We start from the raw sequence: 27093 nt of genomic DNA, 5'->3' as shown, positions 1-27093 counted from the left end.
TGGAGAACAAGATCAGGGTGAGAACTCACAAGGGAAATGTAGCCTCAAGCCAAGATTTGGGCGTCAGCAGAATGGAGGCGATAATTCAAGTTATGGATGTGAATGAGTTTCCTGAGTGACTGGATGGAAGCTGGGACCAAGGCTGGCTCTCTACAGTGGAGTGACAGCACCAGAGGAGGAGTCAGCAAAGGAGACTGACAAGGGGTGGACAGAAAGGAGAATTTGACAAGCATGATTTTATTTATTTATTATTTGGCTTTTTTTTTAGGGCTGCACCCACAGCATATGGAGATTCCCAGGCTAGGTGTCCAATCGGAGCTACAGCTGCCGGCTACACCACAGCCACAGCAACCTGGATCCGAACCACGTCTGTGACCTACACCACAGCTCATGGCAACACCAGATCCTCAACACACTGAGCGAGGCCAGGGATCAAACCGCAACCTCATGGTTCCTAGTCGGATTCATTTCTGCTGCGCCAAGACAGAAATTCCAGATGAGTGTGATTTTAAAAACACAGGCAACATGGGGGTGCCCTGGTACCCTAGCAGTTAAAGGACCCAGCGTTGTCACTTCAGTGGCATGTGTTCAATCTCTGGCAGGGGAATTTCTACATCCCAAGGTCGCAGCCAGAAAACCCCCCAAAAACAGAAATAGAGAGCAGGCAGGGGAAAGAAAAAGAGTTCAAGTTCACAGCAGATAAGATCTGGCCTCTTTAGGACATCACTGGTAACTTCAATACAGGCAGAGGCTTTGGAGTGATAGAGGCAGCCAAACACTTCACATCCTTCTCAATCCTTGGTATCATTATTTCCCTGACTCTCTGGTGTATTTGGATGATAGAAGCTCCTAATATTAATGCAGCCTAATACATCAATCTTCCTTTAAGCATAGTCCTTTTCTATTTCCTTTTTCATAGACCAATTCTTTGTCTACCAAGGTAAAGAAGATACTCTCCTCTCCTGTCTTCTAGAAGCAAAGGGAACCCCAGAAGGACTGCCATGCAGCCTGCCTAGCCTGGAAGCAATGCAACTGGAAGGAAAGGAACAGGGCCCCCAAAGGTACATCTTCAGGAGGAAAAGAAAATAATACTAATAGACAAGAATACCTGATCATGGTTGAACAAATGGAAAGGAAAGAGGATTTAGAGTCCTGAGGAAACTTGTCAGTTTCAGAACAAAAAGCTGCACAGGAAAGAATGTAATCATAACACACTACTCATTAGCTAACCAGTGAATATAAGTCTTAGGTTAAACACTGAATATAAGTCTAATAACAAAATAGATGTCACTGTAGTATAAGGATGGAAAAGAGGTAAAGGTAACACATGGGGTGAGTTAAGAGTACAAAAATCCTCATTTTCCATAATAGCAAGTTAATAATTAACGAAGTCAATAAATAAAGACGTAACAGAACATGTCTACCATGATAAATAGCAGAAAAAAACTATTTTAAAAGTTTGGGGAGGAGTTCCCTTGGTGGCTCAGTAGTTAACGAACCTGACTAGGATCCACGAGGATGTGTGTTCAGTCCCTGGCCTCGATAGTGGGTTAAGGGGTTGCCATGAGGTGTAGGTCTCAGATGTGGCTCAGATCCTGCATTGCTGTGGCTGTGGTGTAGTCCTGCAATTACAGCTCCAATTCGACCCCTAGCCTGGGAACTTCCATATGTGTCTCTAAAAACAAAAGAAAAAAAAATTTGGAGAGATGGACGCAGGGGTGGGGAGGAGTGGGATAGGAAAATGTTGCTTTTCCTTCTGAGCTCTGTATATTATTTGAAATCTTGAACTATGTGTATGTACTAATTAGATAAAAGTATTTTTCTAAATGAGGCAAGGAAAAGATAAGTATTATAAACATGAAGCAAAGTGGAAACAGTTTGATTTTTTTTTCTTTCTTTAAACACAGCATTTTAGGTTTTAGATTAGATCTTAAAATTGAGAACTGAGAGTTCCCTGGAGGCCTGTTAAGGATCTGGCGTTGTCACTGCTGTTGGCTTGGGTTCGATCCCTGGCCCATGAATTTCTGTATGCCACAGGCACAGCCAAAAAAATAAAATAAAATGAAAAAAAAAAGGACAACTGAGTCAAAATGATGATAACAGGCAAACTACTGAGACAGACATTGTAAACCATTTTGAGGGATAGCCAGTAATTCAAATTGAAGACAAAGAATGCTTCACACATAAGTACATTATAGATTGAGCTCATTTTTTGTTAAAAAAAGGTATGAAGGATGGCCAGTAAACACATGAAAAAATGCTCAACATCGTTGATTATAAGAGAAATGCAAATCAAAACTACCATGAGATACCACCTCACACCAGTCAGAATGGCCATCATTAATAAGTCCACAAATAACAAGTGCTGGAGGGGCTGTGGAGAAAAGGGAACCCTCCTGCACTGCTGGTGGGAATGTAAACTGGTACAGCCACTATGGAGGACAGTTTGGAGATACCTTAGAAATCTATACATAGAACTTCCATATGACCCCACAATCCCACTCTTGGGCATCTATCCGGACAAAACTCTACTTAAAAGAGACACATGCACCCGCATGTTCATTGCAGCACTATTCACAATAGCCAGGACATGGAAACAACCCAAATGTCCATCGACAGAGGATTGGATTCGGAAGATGTGGTATATATACACAATGGAATACTACTCAGCCATAACAAAGGGTGACATCATGCCATTTGCAGCAACATGGATGGAACTAGAGAATCTCATCCTGAGTGAAATGAGCCAGAAAGACAAAGACAAATACCATATGATATCACTTAGAACTGGAATCTAATATCCAGCACAAATGAACATCTCCTCAGAAAAGAAAATCATGGACTTGGAGAAGAGACTTGTGGCTGCCTGATGGGAGGGGGAGGGAGTGGGAGGGATCGGGAGCTTGGGCTTATCAGACACAACTTAGAATAGATTTACAAGGAGATCCTGCTGAGTAGCATTGAGAACTTTGTCTAGATACTCATGTTGCAACAGAACAAAGGGTGGGGGGAAAAAATGTAATTGTCATGTATACACATAAGGATAACTTGATCCCCTTGCTGTACAGTGGGAAAATTAAAAAAAAAAAGGTATGAAGGGTGTTAAGTGTGTATATTTTATATATGTATGTTTCTGTGCATGTATACATACAGGAAGATTATAATCCATGACTATAACATATTATTGTACTTGTTAATTTTTTTTTTTTTTTTTTGCTTTTTTTAGGGCTGCTCTTGTGGCATATGGAGGTTCCCAGGCTAGGGGTCTAATCAGAGCTAGAGCTGCCAGCCGACGCCACGATGCCACGGCCAGAGTAATTCAAGATCTGAGCTGCGTCTGCAACCTACACCACTGCTCATAGCAATGCCAGATCCTTTACCCACTGAAAGAGACCAGGGATCGAACCCACAACCTCATGTTTCCTAGTCAGATTCATTTCCACTATGCCATGACAGGAACTCCTGTATGTGTTAATTCTAATTAAGTTCTGATAATCAAGAAAAGATTTTCAAATTATTGTTGAACAGTTTACTTATCAATCATTCATTTTCAATGTCTAAAGAAATTTCAATCACAAAACATCTAACTGCAGTTAGAATGAAAAAGAGCTACCTATTAAAGGAGTATTTTAAAAATCTTTAGAAAAGTTGGGGAAAATTCAGGCAAGAACCAAAAGCATCTTTTCAGCCACAACTGCAAGTTAAATATTAAAACTCAACAACAAAAAACTCTAAAATCAGCACACCAATTATATTTTTATTTCAAATTTATTCTTAATTACAATAAATTTAACTGCAAAAACAACCTATTTTAGAATAGTACAGTATGAGATACATGTGAGCAACAGTACAAATACAGTAACTATAATGCTCAAATCTTAGTTCATATATATCTGACGTATTAGATGTGCACAATAAAATAACGCCCTGGCTTGAAAACTTGGTAGAAGCATTTTTCATTGCATCAAATATACAGCTCACATGAGCCTATAACAAAACTTCATGGTCTGTTCACTTGCCAAGTGCAAAGGCTAAGCAATAAATTAATCTTTTAAAAATATCTATGACCCAGAGCAATTTCTTTTTTCAGTTTGAGAAGACAAAGACTATTAAGGAATATTTAAAGGCTGAACAGAATCTAGTAGTGACAGAGTTAAATAAGGAGTTTGGGAAGAAACACATAGTTTGATCTTCATAATGCAGTGTATCTGCCAGGTCCCAGCTTCCCTGTGCTCAACCAGATCAGTCTGAACATCTTTAAAATCTGAATTTTGAATTCAGTAAAGTGTCATACAGTATCTAGTTACATTAGCTCTTTTGAAACCGCTTCTTTTCTTTTATATAGAGACTTTAAAGAAATCAAAGCAAATATGGTAATGCAGTGTTTTGAAAAATATACAAACTAGGGAAATGCCCATAATTATAAATGATATCAGGAGGTACAGTAGTTGAAATGCCATGGAAATGAGAAATGTTAAAAAGAATGGTGATATGAAATATAAAAAGGATGACTAGATAATTTTTACTTCTAAACCTGAAGTGAAACTACAGAATGATGAGCTCATTACTTTATGCAGCAACTAGGAACTGCTACCGTCAAAATATCCATCCCTTCAAGGCTTATTTTTGGATTGTCTTCTATTTTATAGGCACCATGTTTGGTACTACATGTATACTGATGAATAAAACAAGGTTCTCTGCAAAGAAAGAAACCTTTTGTCTAGGAAGTATTCATTATATACTTCTTACAAATTTAATTAAGCATGGCTTTTGGAACTAAAGAAAAAAAATTTTTCCCCAAAATTTAACTTTCTAATTAAGAATGCACATGCACAAAACTGTCAAAATTTCAGAGGCTCACTCATAAATACTTGGAAACTCTAAATTGCTAACTGACTATTTCAGTGGATGTGATACCTATCTCAACAACTCCCTGCGTCTTTTTTCCCAGAGTACAGTCTTAACACACAGAAATTTTTAAAGCAAATATTTCCTCCATTCTTGCATGCCTACTCTTAGTAAAATGCAGAACAAGTAGCAATTTTTCAATCTGGGCATCAAAGACAATTTAAGCCAATCATATTATTCAGGTAGAACAGATGTCCCGAATTCTGTAACACCCATCAATGCACCAGCAAGCCTGGAGAGATGTGACTGGGACTGAATGTGTGAAGCTGTTAAAATTAATCTTCATCATCTCTTTGAAGAGGTATTATCTGAATTTCTTTGGCTATTCTTTCTCCTAATGCTTTATTACTTGAAGCAATTACTCTTCGTGACATCAAATCAAATGGTCCACCTAAAATAAAATATGGAAAATGGTTAGATCTCATACAAAAATAATTCCTACAAAACTAGCATAGCAACGCATACTATGGTCAACGATAACACTGTAATACTTTCGTTTATCTTTAAAAATCTACACTGTCTCATAACCATAATGATTTGAACTCTGATAATATGTAAATTTCTTAGGATCTTCTTTTAGTAAATACCAGCTTTGGAGGGAGGAGGGTCTCAAACATACTAGTTTGGAAAATGTCATTTTTTCACTATTTCCTTTTTTGTGTGTTCTATATTTTCTTTTTATTACTCTTATTACCTCTTTAATGTTTGGGAAACTATGGACAGAAAATTTGACTCCAGTGAATTTTCACACCACTCTCCTTCCCATTTTCTTAATTCTTTGCTGCCTTTCTCCCAGACCACTGGCGAATTATTTTAACCCAGGTTCCCTCTTTAAAAATATCGGAGTTCCTGTCGTGGTGCAGCAGAAACAAATCTGACTAGGAACCATGAGGTTGCGGGTTTGATCCCTGGCCTCGCTCAGTGGGTTGAGGATCCGGCATTGCCGTGAGCTGTGGTTGGATCTCAGAGGCGACTCGGATCTGGCGTTGCTGTGGTTCTGGTGTAGGCTGATGGCTACAGCTCCGATTAGACCCCTAGCCTGGGAACCTCCATATGCTGTGGGCGCAGCCCTAAAAAGTGCAAAAAGACCAAAAAAAAAAAAAAAAAAAAATCACCATCAGCGCAAAGAAGTATATGTAACTTCTTTAGGCCCAAGGAAGGAAGTGATGGTGGAAGAAGCTCATGTTCAACCACCACCATGGTCACCGTTCAAAAAGCTCTTGGCATACTCCTCAGATTCAGACTTTTCCTGTAGCCTCTCAAGAGTTCCTGATACCCATACCTGAAGAGGCTTAGCTATTTACCATTATTAATCACTACCATTAGCTTCTTCTCCTTGCCTCTATCTCCCAATGTTTGTAATTTTGATTTTGCAGAAAGTTACATGGCTTGTTTTGCCTTTAAGGGTTGAAGGGTAGGACTTCCCATCGTGGCACAGAGGAAACGGATCCAACTAGGAACTGATCCCTAGCCTTGCTCAATGGGTTAAGGATCTGGCATTGCCGTGAGCTGTGGTATAGATCGCAGACACGGCTTGGATCCTGCGTTGCTGTGGCTGTGGTGCAGCCCAGCTGTGGTGTAGCTCTGATTAGACCCCTACCCTGGGAACATCCATATGCCTCAGGTGGGGCCCTAAAAAGCAAGGGAAAAAAAAAAAAAAGAGTTGAAGGGTAAACACTGAAAGAAAACATTAGATGAAACATTAAAAGAAAAAAAGTTACATCTGGAGAAGCATCCAATAGGTATGGAAAGAAACAATGCTTTACTGTCCTGTAATATTACCTGTTATATCCATGAGGACTCCACCAGCTTCAGTAACAATAATGCCAGCACCTGCCATATCCCAGCAGTGAATTCCCATTTCATAAAATGCATCTGCAACTCCAGCTGCCACAAAGCACATATTAAGGGCTGCTGTTCCAACACCTCGGATCCTAACCAATAACATTTAAAAAATAAGATTGGAAACATAATTATTTCAAATAAGGCATTCCTCTTTATTAACTTCAGTTTCTTTCTGTGTTGACTGAGATAATCTGAACCAATCTAGAGGATGTTGAAAAAAGGTCATATCTAATTTTAAAATAAAAATATGCAAAATCTAATTATCATCATGCACTAAATAAATGTCAAAAGTGATTTTTGCAGAGCAATCATTTAATAAGATAAACATTAAAACAACCATATTTTCAGGGAAATAAAAAAACTGAAGAAAGTGCTATAATTCGGAGTTCTCGTCGTGGCGCAGCAGAAACGAATCAGACTAGGAACCATGGAGTTACAGGTTCAATCCCTGGTCTCACTCAGTAGGTTAAGGATCTGACGTTGCTGTGACCTGTGGTATAGGTCACAGACGCGGCTCAGATCCTGCATTGCTGTGATTGTGGTGTAGGCTGGCAGCTGTAGCTCTGATTTGACCCCTAGCCTGAGAACTTCATGTGGCACAGGTGTGGCCCCAAAAAGCAAAATAAATAAATAATAAATATTAAAAATTGTTGCAATTGTCACTTAAAAGAAAAAAATAAAAAAATAAAGTAAATGAAAAAAAACATAGATATTAAAAAAAAAAAAAAGAAAATGCTATAATTCCACTATTGGGGCATGTGTGTATGTTCATTGTGGTCTAAACCCAGAGATGGCAGCCCCACAATACAATCAGTTTTCAGGAGAGTGAGAATGTGCTACTGGTCATTCCCAGCTTCCTGGGCATCAGTCCATGTGACCAAAATGTAAGAGCAGGGCTGGGCTCTGCATAGATCTAGGCCTGCCTGGGAAGACTATTTCAGGCTTGCCTTCTCATAGTAACTTTTCCTTGGAAATATACCAAGTTAAGGTAAGTATGGACCATTTATTAGCCATTATAATAATAAGTGATTCAAGAAAGAGTCATCAATAAATGCTGAAATGAGTGGATGAAAGACAGCAAGGTCACTATTACCAAGTGATCGAAGTTAGTATCCAATAATGGGACAAAAAGATATCATGTGCCTCCTGATAAAATGCACAGAGAAGGTCATAACATTACCTCTGTTGCATTCCTGCCGAAAATGCATAACCCAAAATCTAATTATGAGGAAATCTGACAAACTCAGATCAAGAGACATACTACAAAGTAATTGGCCTACACTTTTCAAAAAAGTCAAGGTCGTAAAAGACAAAGACAGAGTAACTGCTCTGGATTAAAAAAAACTGATGAGAAATTGACAACTAAATACAATGTATGTGTATGATACTGGATTGGATCTTAGACCAGAAGTTTTTCAAAATTTGGATAAAGTCATTATTTTAGATGATGTATCAATGTTAACTTCCTGATTTTTATAACTGTACTATGGTTATGTTAGAGAATGTCTTTTATCAAAAATATACACACACAAGTGTTTAAGAAAAAGAAGTCATCATGTCTGTAAGTTACTACTTTCAAATGGTTTTTACTCAAACTTCAATTGTTTAACCTTCTGAAAATAAAGCAGTAAGGTCTGTTCACTGAGATCCTTCACTATTTTATTTTATTTTATTTTATTTTATTTTTTTGGTCTTTTTGCTATTTCTTGGGCCGCTCCTGCGGCATATGGAGGTTCCCAGGCTAGGGGTCCAATCAGAGCTGTAGCCACTGGTCTACGCCAGAGCCACAGCAATGCGAGATCCGAGCCGCGTCTGCAGCCTACACCACAGATCACGGCAACGCCGGATCCTTAACCCACTGAGCAAGGCCAGGGATGGAACCCGCAACCTCATGGTTCCTAGTCAGATTCGTTAACCACTGAGCCACGGCGGGAACTCCTTTCACTATTTATTTTAAAGAAATAATGGGGGAGTTCCCATTGTGGTGCAGCAGAAAAAAAATCAGACTAGTATCCATGAAGATGCAGGTTCCATCCCTGGCCCTGCTCAGTGGGTTAAGGATCCAGTGTTGCCATGAGCCGTGGTGTAGGTCACTAACAGAGCTCAGATCTGGTCTTGCTGTGGCTATGGTGTAGGCCGGCAGCTGTAGCTCTGATTCAAACCCTGGCCTGGGAACTTCCATATGCTGTGGCCCTAAAAAAAAAAAAGAAAAGAAATAAAAATAATGGGAAGTTGATGACTAGTTTGTATTTGTTTTGTATCTAAAAAATAAAGTATTGCACCTGCATTTACATCCTTCATGCCAAAGCACTTTAAAAAAAAAAAGATTAGAATTACATGATGCCCTTAATTTCAAATACATTTTATTGTCTATGTTCTCACTGTATATCAAACTTAAGAAAGAACTAACAACCCCAATAAGCTCGAATGGACGTCTGACTGCTTTAGCAATGTATAATACCAAATTAACTTTAGCATCTTTTTTTAATTTATAAAGAATGGTGTATTTTCCCCCTTTTCTCATGGGATATGTGATAGTTCATATCTCATGTTATGGAAAGGAAATACTGAGATCTTTCTCAAATAGCCTCTTGGTATTCTATTCAGAGACAGAACCTTAGGCTGGAAGAACAGTGCTATAGGCAATGCTTCTGTCTCCTTTTAATGTACATAATCTGCTCTTGGGCAAGGGGTCTTTTGATCAGAAAGCATACACTTTTATGGACAAATAATACTAAAGACAGTACTTAATTACCAAATAATTGAGGCTGTGGTCTAGATTTTGCATGTGCTCTGAATCTTATCTTAGTCTAATCCTCCTATAAGGCTACAATGGTATAGAGTAAAAAAGACTATCTTTAGCATCATACAGATTTGAGTTTGCTCCCCTGCTCAGCTATTTAAAAACTATAATTTTGACAAAGTTTCTTCTTCTAGTTTTAGCTTTCTTATCAAAATTGGGATACCAACTTACCTTGGCCACTGTTTCAATGATTAGAACCAACAACTATAAAGCACCTAGCAGAGGACCTAGCATATATAAAAGCTTCAAAAAAGAGTAGCTATGGGAGTTCCCGTCGTGGCTCAGTAGTTAATGAATCTGACTGGCATCCATGAGGATGCAGGTTCAATCCTTGGCCTTGCTCAGTGGGTTAGGGTCTGGCATTGCCGTGAGCTGTGATGCAGGTCAAAGACATGGCTCAGATCCTGCGTTGCCGTGGCTGTGGCATAGGCCTCAGCTACAGCTCCAATTTGACCCCTAGCCTGGGAACCTCCATATGCCATGGATGTGGCCCTAAAAAGCAAAAAACAAACAAAAAGAGTAGTTATGTTTATAATGAAAGTATTACCTAAAGCATGATACCAGAAAACATCATTTAAGTAGACAAACACAATGCATCTCTTCTAAATGAATCCCCCCAAATTAAACAAAGGAAACTGACCCATAATGATTTGCTTTACCTCATGAATGTCATTTATAATTAATATATAATTATTTTTTAATTATTTTTTTTTTTTGTAAAAAAGAGGTGGTACCTCTTTGGACAAAGTGAGGGAAAAGCAGGAACTAAAAGTGAAACATTAAATATCCTGAGAAATGAAAGAGAAACAAGGCATGCCAATCCCAACCTCCCACCACCATTTAACAGAGATTCATAATATAAACTGCACAGAGGAGCAGAATTGATGGAATAAGAAGCTCTGTAACCAGGGACCTAGATCACAAAATGAATATTAATAGAAAAAAGTAGACACATCCACACAAAAACTACTGTGAAACATCAGACATTGCTAATAAAAGTGTTTTGGGTTTTTTTGGCTACTAAAGTTTCTCCCCAAAAAACTAAGCACAAAAACAAACAAAACAAAACCAGGAAAAAATAAAACAAGAGATGACTGAACTCAGAAAAGAAGTAAGAGAAAAAAGACAAATTCTATCAGGAATGAAGACTAAATTACAAGGTACCCTAAAGAGAACAGATGCAAGCAAAAACTTAATAAAGGGCAGTGAGGAAAAGCAATAAAAGAAAGGAGCTCCCTGGTGGTTTAGCAGTTTAAGCATCGGTGTTGTCACTGCTGTGGTTTGGGACACTGCTATGGTATGGGTTCAATCCATGGCCTGGTAAGTTCAGCAAACCTGGGCATGATCAAACAAATAAATAAATAACAAAGAAGTCCAAAGTGGGTGAAAGGGAAGACACAAAGGAGGTCGAATATTCCTGCTGGTATCTCTGAAGAAGAAAATGAAAACAGCAGAATTGAACTAACATTTAAAACTAAAACTCATAAAAACTTTCCAGATAGAAGGAAAAAAAGGACATGCATCTACTATTGCAGAAAACCACCCCAGAAAGAGCAATTCCAAGCTATATCCTTATAAAAGTGTTAGCCATGACAGATTAAAAAAAAAAAAAATTTTCTCAGAGCTTCCAAGTAAAACATGAAGTAATTTAAAAAACAAAAAATCTGAATGGCATCAGATTTCACAAAAACAACATACAAAACAAGGCAACAGTGAAACAGCATCTTTACTAAATGTAGTTCATGCTTTCTTGCACCAGGGATGTTCTATCCAACCAAGCTGTCCTTCAAGCTTCAAGACCATAGAAAAACAGTTTGGAATGTGCCAGATCTCATGGAATACTGTGCATGTGCGCCCTTTCCAAGGAATCTACCAGAGGATGAGCTTCATCCAATCTAAAGGAAACTGGTATTAAAGTCAAAAATTCTAAAACCAGTTTTGTCATACAAACCAAAGCTTAATTTAGAGGATACTGCAAAACTAACTCTATCTGGGTCATTTCTTCCTTATCTTTCTGGAAATCACAAGCATGACTTAAATTGTTTCCCAAGGTAGATATGAAGTAATAACTAATCAGGAGTTTCTGTTGTAACTCAGCAGTTAAAGAACCCGACTAGCATCCATGAGGATGCGGGTTGGATCCCCGGCCTCACTCAGTGGGTTAAGGTTCTAGTGCTGCCTTGTGAACTGTGGTGTAGGTCGCATACACAGCTTGGATCCAGCATTGCTGTGGCTGTGGAATAGGCCAACGTCTACTGCTCCAATTGGACTCCTTAGCCTGGGAACCTCCATATGCCGTGGATGTGGCCCTAAAAAGACAAAAAAAAATGAAGTAACCACTAATTAATTTCCTATAATTTAAGAAAATTCTAGGAGTTCCCTGGTGGTCTAGCAGTTAAGGATCCGGTATTGCCACTACTGTGGCTTGGCTTTGCTCTGTGGCCTAGGAACTTCCATATGCCACAGCCCCCAAAAATAAAAAACTCCATGATAACCAATCACTGTGAAGAATAAACAGTTACTGCTTTCTTACTTTATAAGCTGCTTTATAATAATACATACCTGAGCTTCATTCCATGTTTAGGTTTGTATATTCCTGATTTGCAAACTGTCTTTTTGGTGTGTGTACAATAAACTTCTACTAGTTACTACTTCAGTGATTCACTGGTTTTAATTCTGTAACTTCTGAACTTTCGACACTGGGAAAACTTTACTTTAGGACTGTGAGCATTTTATAAAGTCAAAGGAAAAACTAAGACCACAGGGTGGGTCCATGGATGAAAGAATACATAATAAGAGTACGTCTGACAAAATAGAAAAAATGCAACTTTAAAAATTGAATGGAAAGGGGCATAAAAAGAGAAAAGTAGAGAAAAATCACTCTTTATAGGCAACAAGCAAGAGCCAAAAAGTTCTGGAGCCTTTATAGATAGTAAATGGTTAAGTAAGAAAGAGAATATTAAGGGCATTATAAAGAGTTTTAATAAAGAAGCCCAGCAGAATAAAACTGAACCTTTCATAAATAGAAAAAGAGAAAAAAAGGCAGCGAGGACACATTAAGTAAACACCATAACTATTAACATACTATACAATGTAATTTCAAAATAAGATAATACAACAGAATTGAGACCAAATGAAATTGTTTTATCAATAAATGAATAAGCCTAACTTTTTGATTAAAAGAAAAAGATTTTCCACTCTATGCTGTATTCAAGAGATGCACTTAAAATTCAGTGATTCAAAAGGACTAAGGATAAGAGTAATAGTTGCCATTGCGGCTCAGGGCGTGAGGAACAAGACACAGTGTCCTTGATGATGCAGTTTCGATCCCCTGGCCTTGCTCAGGGGATTAAGAATCTGTAAGCTGCGGCGCAGGTCAAAGATGCAACTGGATCTGGTGGTGTTGTGGCTGTGGTATAGGCTGGCAGCTGCCGCTCTGATTGAACCCCTTGCCAGGAACTTCCTTATGCTGCAATTGTGGCGGTAAAAAGAAGAAAAAAAAAAAGATAAGAACAGACAAAGATTAACCAGGCAAATGGAGAAAGCAGGGATTGCAATTCCGAAGTCTAAACATCAAAGTACAATGCAGAAGGTCCTTTTTTTTTTCCCATGCATATGGACATTCCACAAAAAAGGATCATATATTGAGCACCAAAAAAAATAAAGTCCCATCAAATATATTTATTACAATGTAATAAAACTACAAATTAAAAAAGAAATTAAAAAAACAAAAATAAGCATTTCCCCGTGGAAATTTAAGAACAAAACTCTTGGGTGAAAAGGGAAATATAAGCAGAAGTTACAGATTTGGGGAAAAATAATTACAATGTAAAACTTCACATCAAAATAAATCTATAGGATACATTCAAAGCAGTAATCAGATAAAAATTTAGAGCCTAGATATCAATACAAATCAAAGCATAAAAATAAATTCTCAAAAAGAGAAAAAAGAAACAACAAAATGAACCAAAAGAATGTACAATGATGAAAGTAATAAAACAGAAAAGAGAAAAAAAGTAGATCAGATTAATAATCAAAACTTTCTTTGAAAAAAATGGACAAACCCCAAGTAACGTAATCAATATTTTTTTAAGAAGAAGAAAGCACAAATATACAAAATAAGAAAGGACAAGGGGGAAATAATTATTGATATAGAGAGGCCAGAAATAAATTATAAGAGTTTACCTTGCAAACCTCTATGCAAATAACTTGAAAACTTAGAGCAAGTGGGTAACCGCTTAGGCTGTGGAAATGTTCCAGATTAAAGGTGGTGAAAGAAACACGGCAACTAAATGTAATGCTGACCCTAGACTGAATCTTGCACTGAAGGAAGAAAAATGGTATAAAAGACATTATTAGATCAACTGACAAAACTAAGTAGGTATGGATGGCTGATTAGATTAAGAATAAATTTATGTAAATCAATGAAACTGGAACATACCCTCACACCATGCACAAAAATAAACTCAAGATGGCTTAAAGACTTAAATGTAAGACAAGACACCATCAAACTCCTAGAAGAGAACACAGGCAAAACATTCTCTGATACCAACCTTACTAACGTTTTCTCAGGTCAGTCTCTCAAAGAAACAGAAATAAAAGTGAAAATAAACCAATGGGACCTAATCAAACTGACAAGCTTTTTGCACAGCAAAGGAAACCATAAAAAAAAGCAAAAAACAAAAAGACAACTTACAGAATGGGAGAAAATAGTTTCAAATGATGCAACTGACAAGGGCTTAACAGCTAAAATATACAACCAACTTATACAACTCAACAGCAAAAAAGCCAACAACCCAATGGAAAAATGGGTAAAAGACCTGAATAGACATTTCTCCAAAGAAGATACACAGATGGTCAACAAGCACATGAAAAAATGCTCAACATCACTGATTATCAGAGAAATGCTAATCAAAACTACTATGAGGTACCACCTCACACCAGTCAGACTGACCATCATTAATAAGTCCACAAATAACAAATGCTGGATAGGGTGTGGAGAAAAGGGAACCCTCCTACACTATTGGTGGGACTGTAAATTGGTACAACCATTATGGAGAACAGTATGGAGGTACCTCAGAAAACTAAATATAGGACTACCATAAGACCCAGCAATCCCACTCTTGGGCATATATCCAAACAAATCATTCCTTGAAAAACATACATGCACCCACATGTTCATTGCAGCACTATTCACAATAGCCAAGACATGGAAACAACCTAAATCCCCATTGACAGATGATTGGACTAAGAAGATGTGGCATATATACACAATGCAATACTACTCAGCTATAAAAAAGAACAAAATAATACCATTTGCAGCAACATGGATGGAACTAGAGATTCTCATACTAAGTGAAGTAAGTCAGAAAGAGAAAGACAAATACCCCATGATAACTCTTGTATCTGGAATCTAATATATGGCACAAATGAACCTTTCCACAGAAAAGAAAATCATAGACTTGGAGAAAAGACTTCTTGTTGCCAAAGGGAGGGAGAGGGAGTGGAGGGACTGGGAATTTGGAGTTAATCAATGCAAATTATTGCCTTTGGAATGGATAAGCCATGGGATCCTGCTGTTTAGCACTGGGAACTATGCCTGGTCACTTGTGATGGAGCATGATAATGTGAGAAGAAACAATGTATACATATATGTGTGACTGGGTCACCTCGCTGTGCAGTAGAAAACTGACAAAACACTGTAAATCAGCTATAATGGAAAAAATAAAAATCACTTAAAAAAAAGAATAAATTTATGAAGTCCATAATTGTACTGTGGTTATAGATATTCTTGGGAGTTCTCCCGAGGCTTGGTGGGTTAAGGATCCAGCACTGTCATTGCTATGGCTGTGGTTACAGCTGTGATGCAAGTTTGATCCCTAGCAGGAGAGCTTCCAAAAGCCTCGGGCATGACCAAAAAAAAAAAAAAAAAAAGGAAAGAAAAAGAATATCCCTATTCTTAGGAAATAAATTGAAGTATACAGAGCTAAAGAACCATGATCTAAGTAATTTACCATGAAACAATTCAGGGAAATAAAGGAGTGCATATACACACACTCACACACACACACATAGAAAGAGAGACAGAGAAAAGAAGAAATGATAAAAGGATAAAGCAAATGGAACAAAATGTCAACAATAGGTGAATCTGGGTACATTTTTGTTGTTTCTTGTAGTATTCTATTTCTGTAAATTTTGTTAAATTTGAGATTATTTTCAAATAAAAGTTCAAATAATTACATTATAAAATTAGAATTATGGTACCAATCCCATGTCCATTAATAAAAAATTTAATTTATAAAAAAATTTACTCCTTAGGAAGTTAAATTATCTATAATGTTAATATTACAGAGTGTTAAACTGCAGGGAGAAAGTGAAAAGAGCTTACCCATGGATGGGAATGCAAAGGAGCCTTTCCATATTAGAAAGAATAATTCTTACAGTCTCCGGTGTTCTGGAAGAGCCTAACTCTGTCACCAAGAGTGAGTTGGTAACATCTAAAAGAAAAAGTTTTAAATTATCACTAGAGTTTATTAATATGAATTCTGGTAAAAAAAAATTTTGAAACTTGTAACTCAGAACAAATTGGACTTTTTATCCCTCTTGCTAGTTGTATCATATTTGTTTCTTTCTATGCTTTAAATATTAAAATATTGATCAATTTACTATCTCTTTTATTTATTTTATCATCATTCATATAATCATCGAAAAGAATCTGGCTCCTTAGACCGCTCCCCTCAAAGTGCAGAATATAACCAATTTGTCTGCCTACATGATAACTTTGGTGGGAAACCAGCACATGCCTTATGTACATGTTTTTTAAGAAAAGGAATTTAAAAGTTCCTGTCGTGGCTCAGCAGAAAGGAATCTGACTAGCATACATGAGGACGCAGGCTCCATCCCTGGCCTTGTTCAGTGGGTTAAGGATCTGGCGTTGCTGTGAGCTGTGGTGTAGGCCAGCGGCTACAGCTCCAATTTGACCCCTAGCCTGGGAACGTCCATATGTCGCAGGAGCAGCCCTAGAAAGACAAAAAAGAAGAATAGACAAAAAAGAAAAATGGAATTTAGAAATTAAATAATTTATAGATAGGTTTGAAATAAAAATTAAATAGCGGCTATTTCATCTGACCTCCATTTATTAACTTTACAGATTATCCAGTACTTTACATTCTCTGCCATCGTGACCGAAGTGCAGGACACACTCAACACTCTTGGCTAAGAGGCTACTCTTAGTACACCTCACACTTCATGTCCTCCCACAGCTGGGATGTATGCCCACCAGCTTTTTGCTTTTTAGGGCTTCACCCTTGGCATATGGAAGTTCTCAGGCTAGGAGTTGAATCGGAGCTGTAGCTACCAGCCTACACCACAGCCACAGCAATGCCAGATCCAAGCTGCGTCTGCGACTCACACCACAGTTCAAGGCAACTCTGGATCCTTAACCCACTGAGCGAGGCCGGGGGTTGAACCCACATCCTCATGGATACTAGTCGGATTCGTTTCTGCTGCGCCACAATGGGAAACCCCCACCCCCCACTTTTTTTTTTCCAGAATCTGTTTATAATTGCGTGCTCTCCTAATAATCACATAACTTGCTCAGGTAAAGTGAAAAAATAATAGAAAAAGGGAAAGAGTTACCTCTTTGAAAACTATTACATTCCTTCAATTCTAAGATGCACATTTTTGCACATGTTAATAGCTCGAAAATTAGGATGCATCTTCCAATCTCTGGGGTCTCAGAATCCAATAAAAAGGAAATGAACTCAAAATCTGCTCTCAAAGTAAGTGTTTGAGGAGAAAAACTATAAAAGCATAGGAGGGTTCTGAACTTAGATTGTTTTCCAAGTCTCTAAGTTCTTGCCACACTTAAAAGAATCTACAAGTGCAAACTGTGGGAACTGTTGGACATGGTTTAGGGGGGAAAATTGCCTCAAAACTGCAACAAGCTGTCCCAGAGAAGGAAGACTTAAAAAGCCAATCATCAAACACTGAAAAATGAATATGCCTCAGGGTTCCCATTATGGCTCAGCAGGTTAATGACCCGACGTATTGTCTGTGAGGATGTGGGTTGGATCCTGGGCCTTGCTCAGTTGGCTAAGGATTGAGTGTTGCTGGTGGCACAGGTTGCTGACACAGCTCAGATCTGGCATTGCCATGGCTGTTGTGTGGGCTAAAGCTGCAGCTCCGATTTGACCCCTGGCCCAGGAACTTTCATATGCTGCAGGTGAGGCCACAAAAAGAAAGAAAAAAAAAATGAATAGTAAGCCTCATCTGCAATGATTTCTAACTTGAAGGGACTTTTGCCCCTCAATTTACTAATAAGTGGTCCCAAGGGCATCAGATCAGAAGCTGAGGTGCAGTGGCTGAAACAATAAACTATGAACACAGTGAGGGCAGGGGGCCATTTTTACTCATCTTAGCCAAGCCCCTGACAGGCCTAAAGTGTTGTCTACTCAACTGCATTTGTTTCTCCTGCTTCCCAAACTTTGGTCCGATGAAAGAGTACAGAGAAAACAGACACAATTTATGAATCAGTTAACAGCTGGAGAGCTCTATAGGTTAACATTCCAAAACAATAACATAGGAGTACATAATATCAATGGCACCAAAAATGAGAGACAAAACCTACCTTTTTGAGGTGAAACCTGCAGTTTTTGACCATCACAAAAGGCACCTCTTCCTTTCCGGCCAGTGTACATCTTATCTTCCATGCAACTGTATACAACTCCAAACTCCATCTGCAGAAGGTAAACAAGTTTCCTTTACCAAACCTCAGTATTTTTCTTCATCCAACTAATACTTCTCCTAAGAAAGAAACAAGAAAATCTGGAATACTAATGTTTCCAAATGGCTGGCCTATGGGATATTTAAAATGCTAACTCCCAGCTTAGTCAGAAGGTAAGCGTCATCAGATCCCTTGACGCGGGTCCCAACCATTTCTCAACTTAAGGGCACCCTCCTTGACCCCTCTCCTTCCCACCTCAGATGAAGGCAGATGTTTCTGGTTATCTAAGGTGAATCCTTCCTCCTGTGTTATATTTCTTGGGAAAAACTGCTCCATCAACCGATTCCCTCCTCTCTTGGACCATCTGGTACTTTCTCACCAAACCTTTCCCCCTCCCTCACAAAACCTTAAAGATCTTCTCTACACTGCAGGTGTGGCCCTAAAAAGACAAAAAAGGGGGGGGGGTCCTGTCGTGGCTCAGCAGTAATGAATACAAATAGGATGAGGGTTCGATCCTTGGCCTTGCTCAGTGGGTTAAGGATCCGGTGTTGCCATGAGCTGTGGTGTAGGTCACAGGTTCGGCTCAAATCCCGAGTTGTTGTGGCTGTTGTGTAGGCCAGCAGCTATGGCTCCAATTCAACCCCTAGCTTGGGAACATCCATATGCCAGGTGTGGCCCTAAAAAGACAAAAAAAGAAAAAGAAAATAGAGAAAAAAAAGACATTACCTTCTTTTCTCTTCATGGCCAAAAAAGTGGTCTAGAGTTTGCATCTCCTTTTCTCTTACTACATTACAATCTGGCTCCTGCCCTCATCAGGCATTCTCCTGAAGCCGCCAGCAGAAACCATCAATGACTTTTACTGTCCAAAGCCTTCTCTGGAGCCTTCAGAGACTGCTGGGCCATCATCAGTTAAGCCACACTCCGTGTTCCAGACAGTATTCTCTGAGTCCTCTGCCTCACTCACTAATCTATCTTGGTGTCACATTTTCTTATGACGCTCTTTTCTGACTAACCCTTAAAAGCTGTGTCCCTTAGGGGTCAGTCTTCATTCTTCCTTTCCTTCATTTCTCTTTTAGCTCTCTCAATTCTTACAGTTTTGTTCTTTTCAATCCACAAATTCAATTACCACTCTGAGGCTTCCACCCAGGCCATCATCACAGGTAAGAAGCCATGCTTCAGACCCAGTCATGCAAAAACCTCAACCAAAGAGGTCAAACCCACTCACTATGTGATCATATCCACCTCATTCCTTCCCTATTAGTCACTTCCATCGAATTTTATCTTGAAAATACTTTCTGATTTTTGGCATTTCCTCAGCTGTTCTCACCAGCCCCATCTGAGTTCAGAGTCACCTGTCCCTCCGGTATGACCACTGCTTGCTGGGGAGAGCAATGCACTTAAAAACTTCTACTGGTTTCCTACCACCTAAAACTCAAATCTAAATGCTCTGGCAAGGACAGAGTACCACAGTGTCTCACAACAAGACAACAATGAGCTCACTCATCAGTTCTGCTCCTGCCACTTCCAGAGTTTCATTCACAGTGAACATCTCACTGCTCCCCACACACATCATGCACTTCCCCAAACTGGCCTTTCTGATTAAAATGCTTTCCTTTTTTATCTGGCAACCCCCTCATTTGTAGGACCCCATTCACAGGACCAAATTCTAAGGCCCCTTCTGCTTATTATGAAGATTTCCCCAACCAACCTTGGCAGAATTGGTTACATCTTCTTCATTTTCCCATAGTTTTTTTTTTTTTTTCATAGTTCTACCACATATTACCTTTATCTGTTCACATATCTAACTTTTGCAATGAACTGGAAGTTCGACAGCCCAGGGCTGATAATACAGAGGAAATGTTCACTTATCTCCTTTTGAATGTTCTCACTGATTAACACAATCCTGTGCCTGATTTCATTTGCACTAACTTGTGTTTTTATTTTTGGAGATCTCTCAACTCCCTTGTTTACATGTTAACCAAATATATCACCAGCTCCTTGAAGACAGGTATGTAAGATGCTAGTAAACAGCATTCATTTTTTGATCAATCAAATAGCCAAACAGGAGTTCCTGATGTGGTGCAGTGAGTGAAGAACCTGTCTGCAGTAGCTTGGGTCACTGCAGAGGTACAGGGTTCAATTCAGGGCCTGGCTCAGTGGGTTAAATGATCCAGCACTGCCTCAGCTACAGCACAGGTCACAGCTATGGCTCAGATTCAATCCTTGGCCCAGGAACTTCCATATGAAGTGGGTAAGAACATAGAATTTTTTTTTTTTTTTTGTCTTTTTAGGGCCCCACTTGCAGTATATGGAGGTTCCATGCTAGGGGTTGAATCACAGCTATAGCCACTGGTCTACAACACAGCCACAGTAATGCGGGATCTGAGCTGTGTCTGTGACCTATACCACAGCTCACAGCAATGCTGGATCCTTAACTCACTGAGTGAGGCCAGGGATGGAACCTGAATCCTCATGGATGCTAGTCAAGTTTGTTAACCGCTGAGCCATGATGAGAATTCTGGTAAGGCCATAGAATTAAAAAAAAAAAAAAAAATAGCCAAACAGCACAGAAACATAATAAGTATAGATTGTACTCTGCTAGGTTTTAGATATAAGCAAGAATCTGGGTTCCTAAACATAGTCTGCATTTTCTCTCTCTCTTTTTTTTTGGGGGTGGGGGTAATTTTTTTTTGACTTTTTAGGGCCGCACCTGAGGCATATGGAAGTTCCCAGGCAAGGGGTCAAATCAGAGCTGTAGCTGCCAGCCTATGCCATAGCTCACAGCAATGCCAAATCCTTAACCCACTGAGCAAGGCCAGGGATCGAACCCGCATCCTCATGGATAGTAGTCGGGTTTGTTACCTCTGAGCCACTCTGGGAACTTCCATACCCTGTATTTTCTAATCATGTTTGGCCTCTACTACTTACTGGTCTTTCCCTTCACTGATATCTGCTAAAGCATTCCTAGCTCAAAGCCCACCTCTTCCATTAAGCATTTTAGATCCTGTATCACCTCTTATCACATCTAACTCACAGATGTAATGGTGATTAAATACTGAATCATATCTCAGTTATTTGTGTGTATTTTTCCATTGAAAATCACAGAAAACATTTTCTTCACTGGAAAAAAATATAAGCTTAACAGTTCTCTAGCGTATTTCAAAATAATGCAGCTACATAAACTGAAGAAAGTCAAACCTAAATTTATTCTGGAGACACATTTACTCTTTCTCAAAAGATGAGAGAAAAGCATTTTACCAACCATAAATTTAAGCAACATACCTCTTTATTTACAACAAAGCCAATTGAAACAGCCACAAAAGGAAATCTTAAAAAAAAAAAAAAAGAAAAAGCACACAAATTTACCAAGATAGAACTTCTTTTCAAGAAACATGTTTTTTCATAACTTAACTGCTTACAATTTTTTTCATATGAGCAGTCTCCTCCTACCCCCCCACAACTGCATGTACAATATGCAATCTTGTGTGTAAATTGTGGGGGGTAGGGAGGGGAGAAGATACAGATGCATAATACAGGATGCTTCTATAGGCATGAGACATCTCTGAAAGGACCCATAAGAAACTGATAACAATGGTCACCTCCCAAGATGGGTCCTGAGAAGCTGGGGTCAGAAGTGAGAAGGCCACCTGGCACTGTATGCCATTTTATATCTTCTGAATGTCCACTGCCATGGCTATAGTAACCATGTAAAATGTGTTTTTCAGAAAATGAAAACAAATAAGAGTTTTAATTTTAACCAAAATGTGATTGTACTATACACTGTATTATACTTTTTTTTTTTTTTTGCTTTTTAGGGCTGCACCTGCGGTAAATGGGGGTGCCCAGGCTAGGGGTCAAATAGGAGCTACGGCGGCTGGCCTACACCACAGCCACAGCAACACAGAATCCGAGGCACATGTGTGATCCACCCCATAGCTCATGGCAATGCAGGATCCTTAACCCACTAAGCAAGGCCAGGGATCGAACCCACAACCTCGTGGTTGCTAGTCAGATTCATTTCCGCTGCACCACAATGGGAACGCCTACATACTGTATTATAATCTTCTCTATGTTACATTATGAGCATCTTTCCATATTAACATTCCATCACATAAAGATTCCAGATCTTAGCTTTACAACTTTAACAATTCTATTATTAAAGATACACACAGCAACGTGGCAACTTCAAATATAACAACTAGGTGTAATCCCACCAAACTAGGCTGCTCCTCTGAACTCTCACAGGCAGTTCCATCAGGCTTTCTTCTATATATATTGGGTAATATATTACTTTGCATATGTATTCTAGATATACTTCTCAGCACATACTAAATTATACACTTACATTGTGCCAGGCACTATCTTAAGATCTTATACAAATGTACAACTCACTGAGTCCCATCTACAAGCAATTCTATGAGGAAGATACCATTTATGTACCCATTTTATAGACTGAAAAAACAAAACCAAGGCCTAGAAAGATTAGGTAACTTGCCCAAGGTCACAAGGTCACACATCCTAAAACCCATGCTCTTTTCAAACACTTTTTCTCCTAGATTGAACCCATTCTACATAGACAACAGTCCAGAAATGAGTTTCTTAACTGATCTCATAGCATCAATACTGCTTGCATACATTTTTATATGGTTTCAACAGTGAGAAAAAGAATGGTTACAGGGCGCAGGGCTGCACAAGACAAGTCTAGGACATCAATATTTCATCACTTCTTCCATAGATGATGAAAACTCTGCATAATACATTTTACTCTACAAATGACAGAATTCTCTATGAGGACACAGGTTCAATCCCTGGCCTTGCTCCAATGGGTTAAGGATCTGGCGTTACCATGACCTGTAGCGTAGGTCACAGATTTGGCTCAGATCTGGCCCTGCTGTGGCTGGGGCATAGGAACCTCCATATGCCACTGGTGTGGGCCTAAAAAGACAAATAAATAAATAAATAAAGTATATATGTTTGCAAAAAGCGTATCTAACAGTCCTTCAGTTAATACATAAACAGTAATTACAACATGAAAAATTAAAAAACCTACCCATGTACAAAGTTAGTCGTTCCATCAATAGGGTCTATGATCCACGTTGGGTTGTCAGTTAAGACACTTTTTTCCCCAGCTGCCACAGATTCCTCACCAATGAAACTAAAAGCAAAAACAACAAACTCAGAATCTTTACAGTGCTTTCAATAATTTCTGAACCTTAAGCCACACAGAACCTACCATAAAACATAATAAAAGGCTATACACTACATTTTTCTATTTTTTTTCTTCAGATTGGTGAAAATAAGAAAGCTATATTTGCCCCAGAGCAAAATTATGAAAAATAACAAAATTCAAAAAGCTCAAATGCAACAGCAGGATAAAGCCACACACACTGAAAAGGGTATGTGTAGCAGATGAGAATTTACTAAGGAAATGTGGTGGTTTTAAAAATAAGACCACAGCAATATTACAAAGCCACAGTAATCAAGACAGTGTGGTACTGGTACCAAAACAGACAGATAGACCAATGGAATGGAATAGAGAACCCAGAAATAAACCCAGACACCTATGGTCAATTAATCTTCGACAAAGGAGACAAGATAGATAAAATGAGAAAAAGACAGTCTTTTCAGCACGTGGTGCTGGGAAAACTGGACAGCTGTGTGTAAATCAATGAAACTGAAATACACCCTCACACCATGCACAAAAATAAACTCAAAATGGCTTAAAGACTTAAATGTAAGTTTAAGACACGTTCAAACTCCTAGAAGAGAACACAGGCAAAACATTCTCTGACATTAAACTTACAAATGCTTTCTCAGGTCAGCTCCCCAAAGAAACAGAAATAAAAACAAACAAACAAAAAAAACCCAATGAGACCAAATCAAACTGACAAGCTTTTTTTTTTTTTTTTTGCACAGCAAAGGAAACCATTAAAAAAAAAAAAAAAAGACAGAGTTCCCGTTGTGGCGCAGTAGTTAACGAATCCGACTAGGAACCATGAGGTTGTGGGTTCGGTCCCTGCCCTTGCTCAGTGGGTTAAGGATCCGGCGTTGCCGTGAGCTGTGGTATAGGTTGCAGACGCGGCTCGGATCCCGCGTTGCTGTGGCTCTGGCATAGGCCAGTGGCTATGGCTCTGATTTGACCCCTAGCCTGGGAACCTCCATATGCCGCGGGAGCAGCCCAAAGAAATAGCAAAAAGACAAAAAAAAAAAAAAAAAAAGACAACTTAGGGAATGGGAGAAAACAATTCAAATTATGCAACTGACAAGGGCTTAACAGCTAAAATATACAACCAACTTATACAACTCAACAGCAAAAACAGCCAACAACCCAATGGAAAAAATGGGCAAAAGATCTGAATAGACATCACTCCAAAGAAGATATACAGATGGCCAAAAAGCACATGAAAAAATGCTTAACATCACTATTAGAGAAATGCTAATCAAAACTACTATGAGGTACCACCTCACACCAGTCAGAATGGCCATCGTTAATAAGTTCACAAGTAACAAATGCTGGAGAGGGTGTGGAGGAAAGGGAACCCTCCTGCACTGTTGGTGGGAATGTAAGCTGGTATACCACTATGGAAAACAGTATGAAGGTACCTTAGAAAACTAAATACAGAACTACCATAATACCCAGAAATCCCACTCTTGGGCATATATCTGGACAAAACTTTCCTTGAAAAAGACACATGCACCCACATGTTCATTGCAGCACTATTCACAACAGCCAAGACATGGAAACAAGCTATATGTTCATCAACAGATGAATGGATTAAGATGAATGGATTTATATATATATATATATATACACACACACACACACACACACACACACACACACACAATGCAATACTACTCAGCTATAAAAAAGAACAAAATAATACCATTTGCAGCAACATGGATGGAACCAGAGACTCTCATACTAAGTGAAGTAAGTCAGAAAGAGAAAGACAAATACCCCATGATATCACTTATATCTGGAATCTAATATATGGCACAAATGAACCTCTCCACAGAAAAGAAAATCATGGACTTGGAGAACAGACTTGTGGTTGCCAAGGGGGAGAGGGAGGGAGTGGGATGAACTGGGAATTTGGGGTTAATAGATGCAAACTATTGCCTTTGGAATGGATTAGCAATGAGATCCTGCTGTATAGCACTGGGAACTATGCCTGGTCACTTGTGATGGAGCATGATACTGTGAGAAAAATAATGTAAATATGTATGTGTGACTGGGTCACTTTGCTGTACAGAAGAAAATTGACAGAACAGTGTAAATCAGCTATAATGGAAAAAATAAAAATCATTTAAAAAAACAAAAATAAAACTAAGCCCATAGGAGTTCCCATAGTGGTTCTGCCGTTAATGAATCTGACTAGTATCCCTGAGGATGCTGGTTCCATCCCTAACCTCGCTCATAGGGTTGGGGAATCCGGCTTTGCCATGAGCTGTGGTGTAGGTCGCAGACCCAGCTAGGATCCAGTGTTGTTGTGGCTGTGGTGTAGGTCAGCAACTATAGCTCGAATTTGACCCCTAGCCTGGGCACCTCCATATGCTGCAGGGGCGGCCATAAAAAGCAAAAAAAAGTGCTGGAGCTGGAATCCTCAGCCACAATACAGATTCACGGTGTGTGTGCCTTCATGCACATGGGACCACTGTATCTCTTATTGAACTTAGGGCTGACGGAACCAACACAAAACTATGCTGACGTTCATGTTGTTTGGTGTTGTTTGAGTAATAGACCGCCTAAAAAATAAAGAAATAGTCAAAAAAATTAAAAATAAGCCCACAAATTCACTCATGCGCCTCTCTTCAAGAGGAAGAGACTAATACCCAATGCCTTGAGTATAAATTTGAACTTAGTGACTTGTTTCTAACCAATAAAACAAAGTAGAAACGACAATGTGCAACTTTGAAGACAAGTTCACAAAATAGTGCCACGGTTTCCATCTTATTCAGTCTATTTCTCCCTCTCTTCCCTTCCCTCTGTCACTCAGGGGGAGGCCAGCCGTGACACTGTGAGCGGCTCAGTGGAGAGGCCCAGGTGGTGAGCAACTGAGGGCAGCTGCCATTAGACAAGCCACGAGGAACAGAAGTCACCAAAAATCACAGAAGTGAACAGATTCTTCAGCCCCAATTGAGCCTTGAAGTGAAGGACATTTTGCCTATAAATTTATGAGGCTCTGGCCAGAACCATGTAGCCTGGATACTCTCATACTCCTGATGCTGGAAAACACTAGGATAATGAATGTGTGTTGTCTAGAGCTGCTAAGTTTTTAGGGTAATTTGCTATGCAGCAATAGATAATCTACAGAACATTAAATAAGTCATTGAGAAGGCAAATCACTCACCAAACTAAATGTGTCTACATGCCTAAAACATGCTACACAGTAAATCTCAGGTGAATTCTATAAATGGTATCTGAGTTCACTATATTCTTCTTTCTTTCTTCCTTTTTCACTTATGTCCTTTATTTAATACTGAACCGTCCTAATAGTCATTATTATTGTATCTCTTCTTCTCTTAGCTACAAATATTTTCAATGAAAAGTATATAGCACTTTAAACATTCTTTTCTCCTCAGTGGCTAAAATACTAGGAATGGCCAATGGCATGATCAAGAAGTAGAGAATGACAATGTTAAAACTTTAAAATGATAACAAAGTTCCTACTATATTTCCATGCTCATAGGAGAGCCCTGATTTTAGTATTTTGTCTCAGACTCTTTAAAGCTACTACAGCTTCAGCACCTAAAAAGTTTGCAGTATAGAGAAAAAAAAAAAAAAAACAACTGAATGTCTTAATCTTGT

The 27093-nt window shown here is 38.9% G+C and overlaps 1 protein-coding gene across 4 annotated transcripts in view; it reads right to left on the bottom strand.

Annotated features, from left to right (window-relative positions):
* The window catches only part of IMPA1 (inositol monophosphatase 1), a 32835-nt gene continuing 9479 nt past the window's right edge, over positions 3738-27093 (bottom strand). The window contains exons 4-9 of one of the 4 annotated variants that reach the window (XM_021088713.1): positions 23332-23436; positions 21564-21609; positions 18186-18294; positions 15945-16053; positions 6691-6842; positions 3738-5299 (exon numbers count right to left, since the gene is read on the bottom strand). In XM_021088713.1, the coding sequence (XP_020944372.1) occupies positions 5184-5299; positions 6691-6842; positions 15945-16053; positions 18186-18294; positions 21564-21609; positions 23332-23436 (637 nt within the window). In that variant the 3' untranslated portion in view covers positions 3738-5183. 4 annotated transcript variants of the gene reach the window in all.

The sequence above is a fragment of the Sus scrofa genome, chromosome 4 (genome assembly GCF_000003025.6).
Source record: "Sus scrofa isolate TJ Tabasco breed Duroc chromosome 4, Sscrofa11.1, whole genome shotgun sequence".
Taxonomy (NCBI): Eukaryota; Metazoa; Chordata; class Mammalia; order Artiodactyla; family Suidae; genus Sus; species Sus scrofa.
This window is presented reverse-complemented; position numbering and strand designations above follow the sequence as displayed.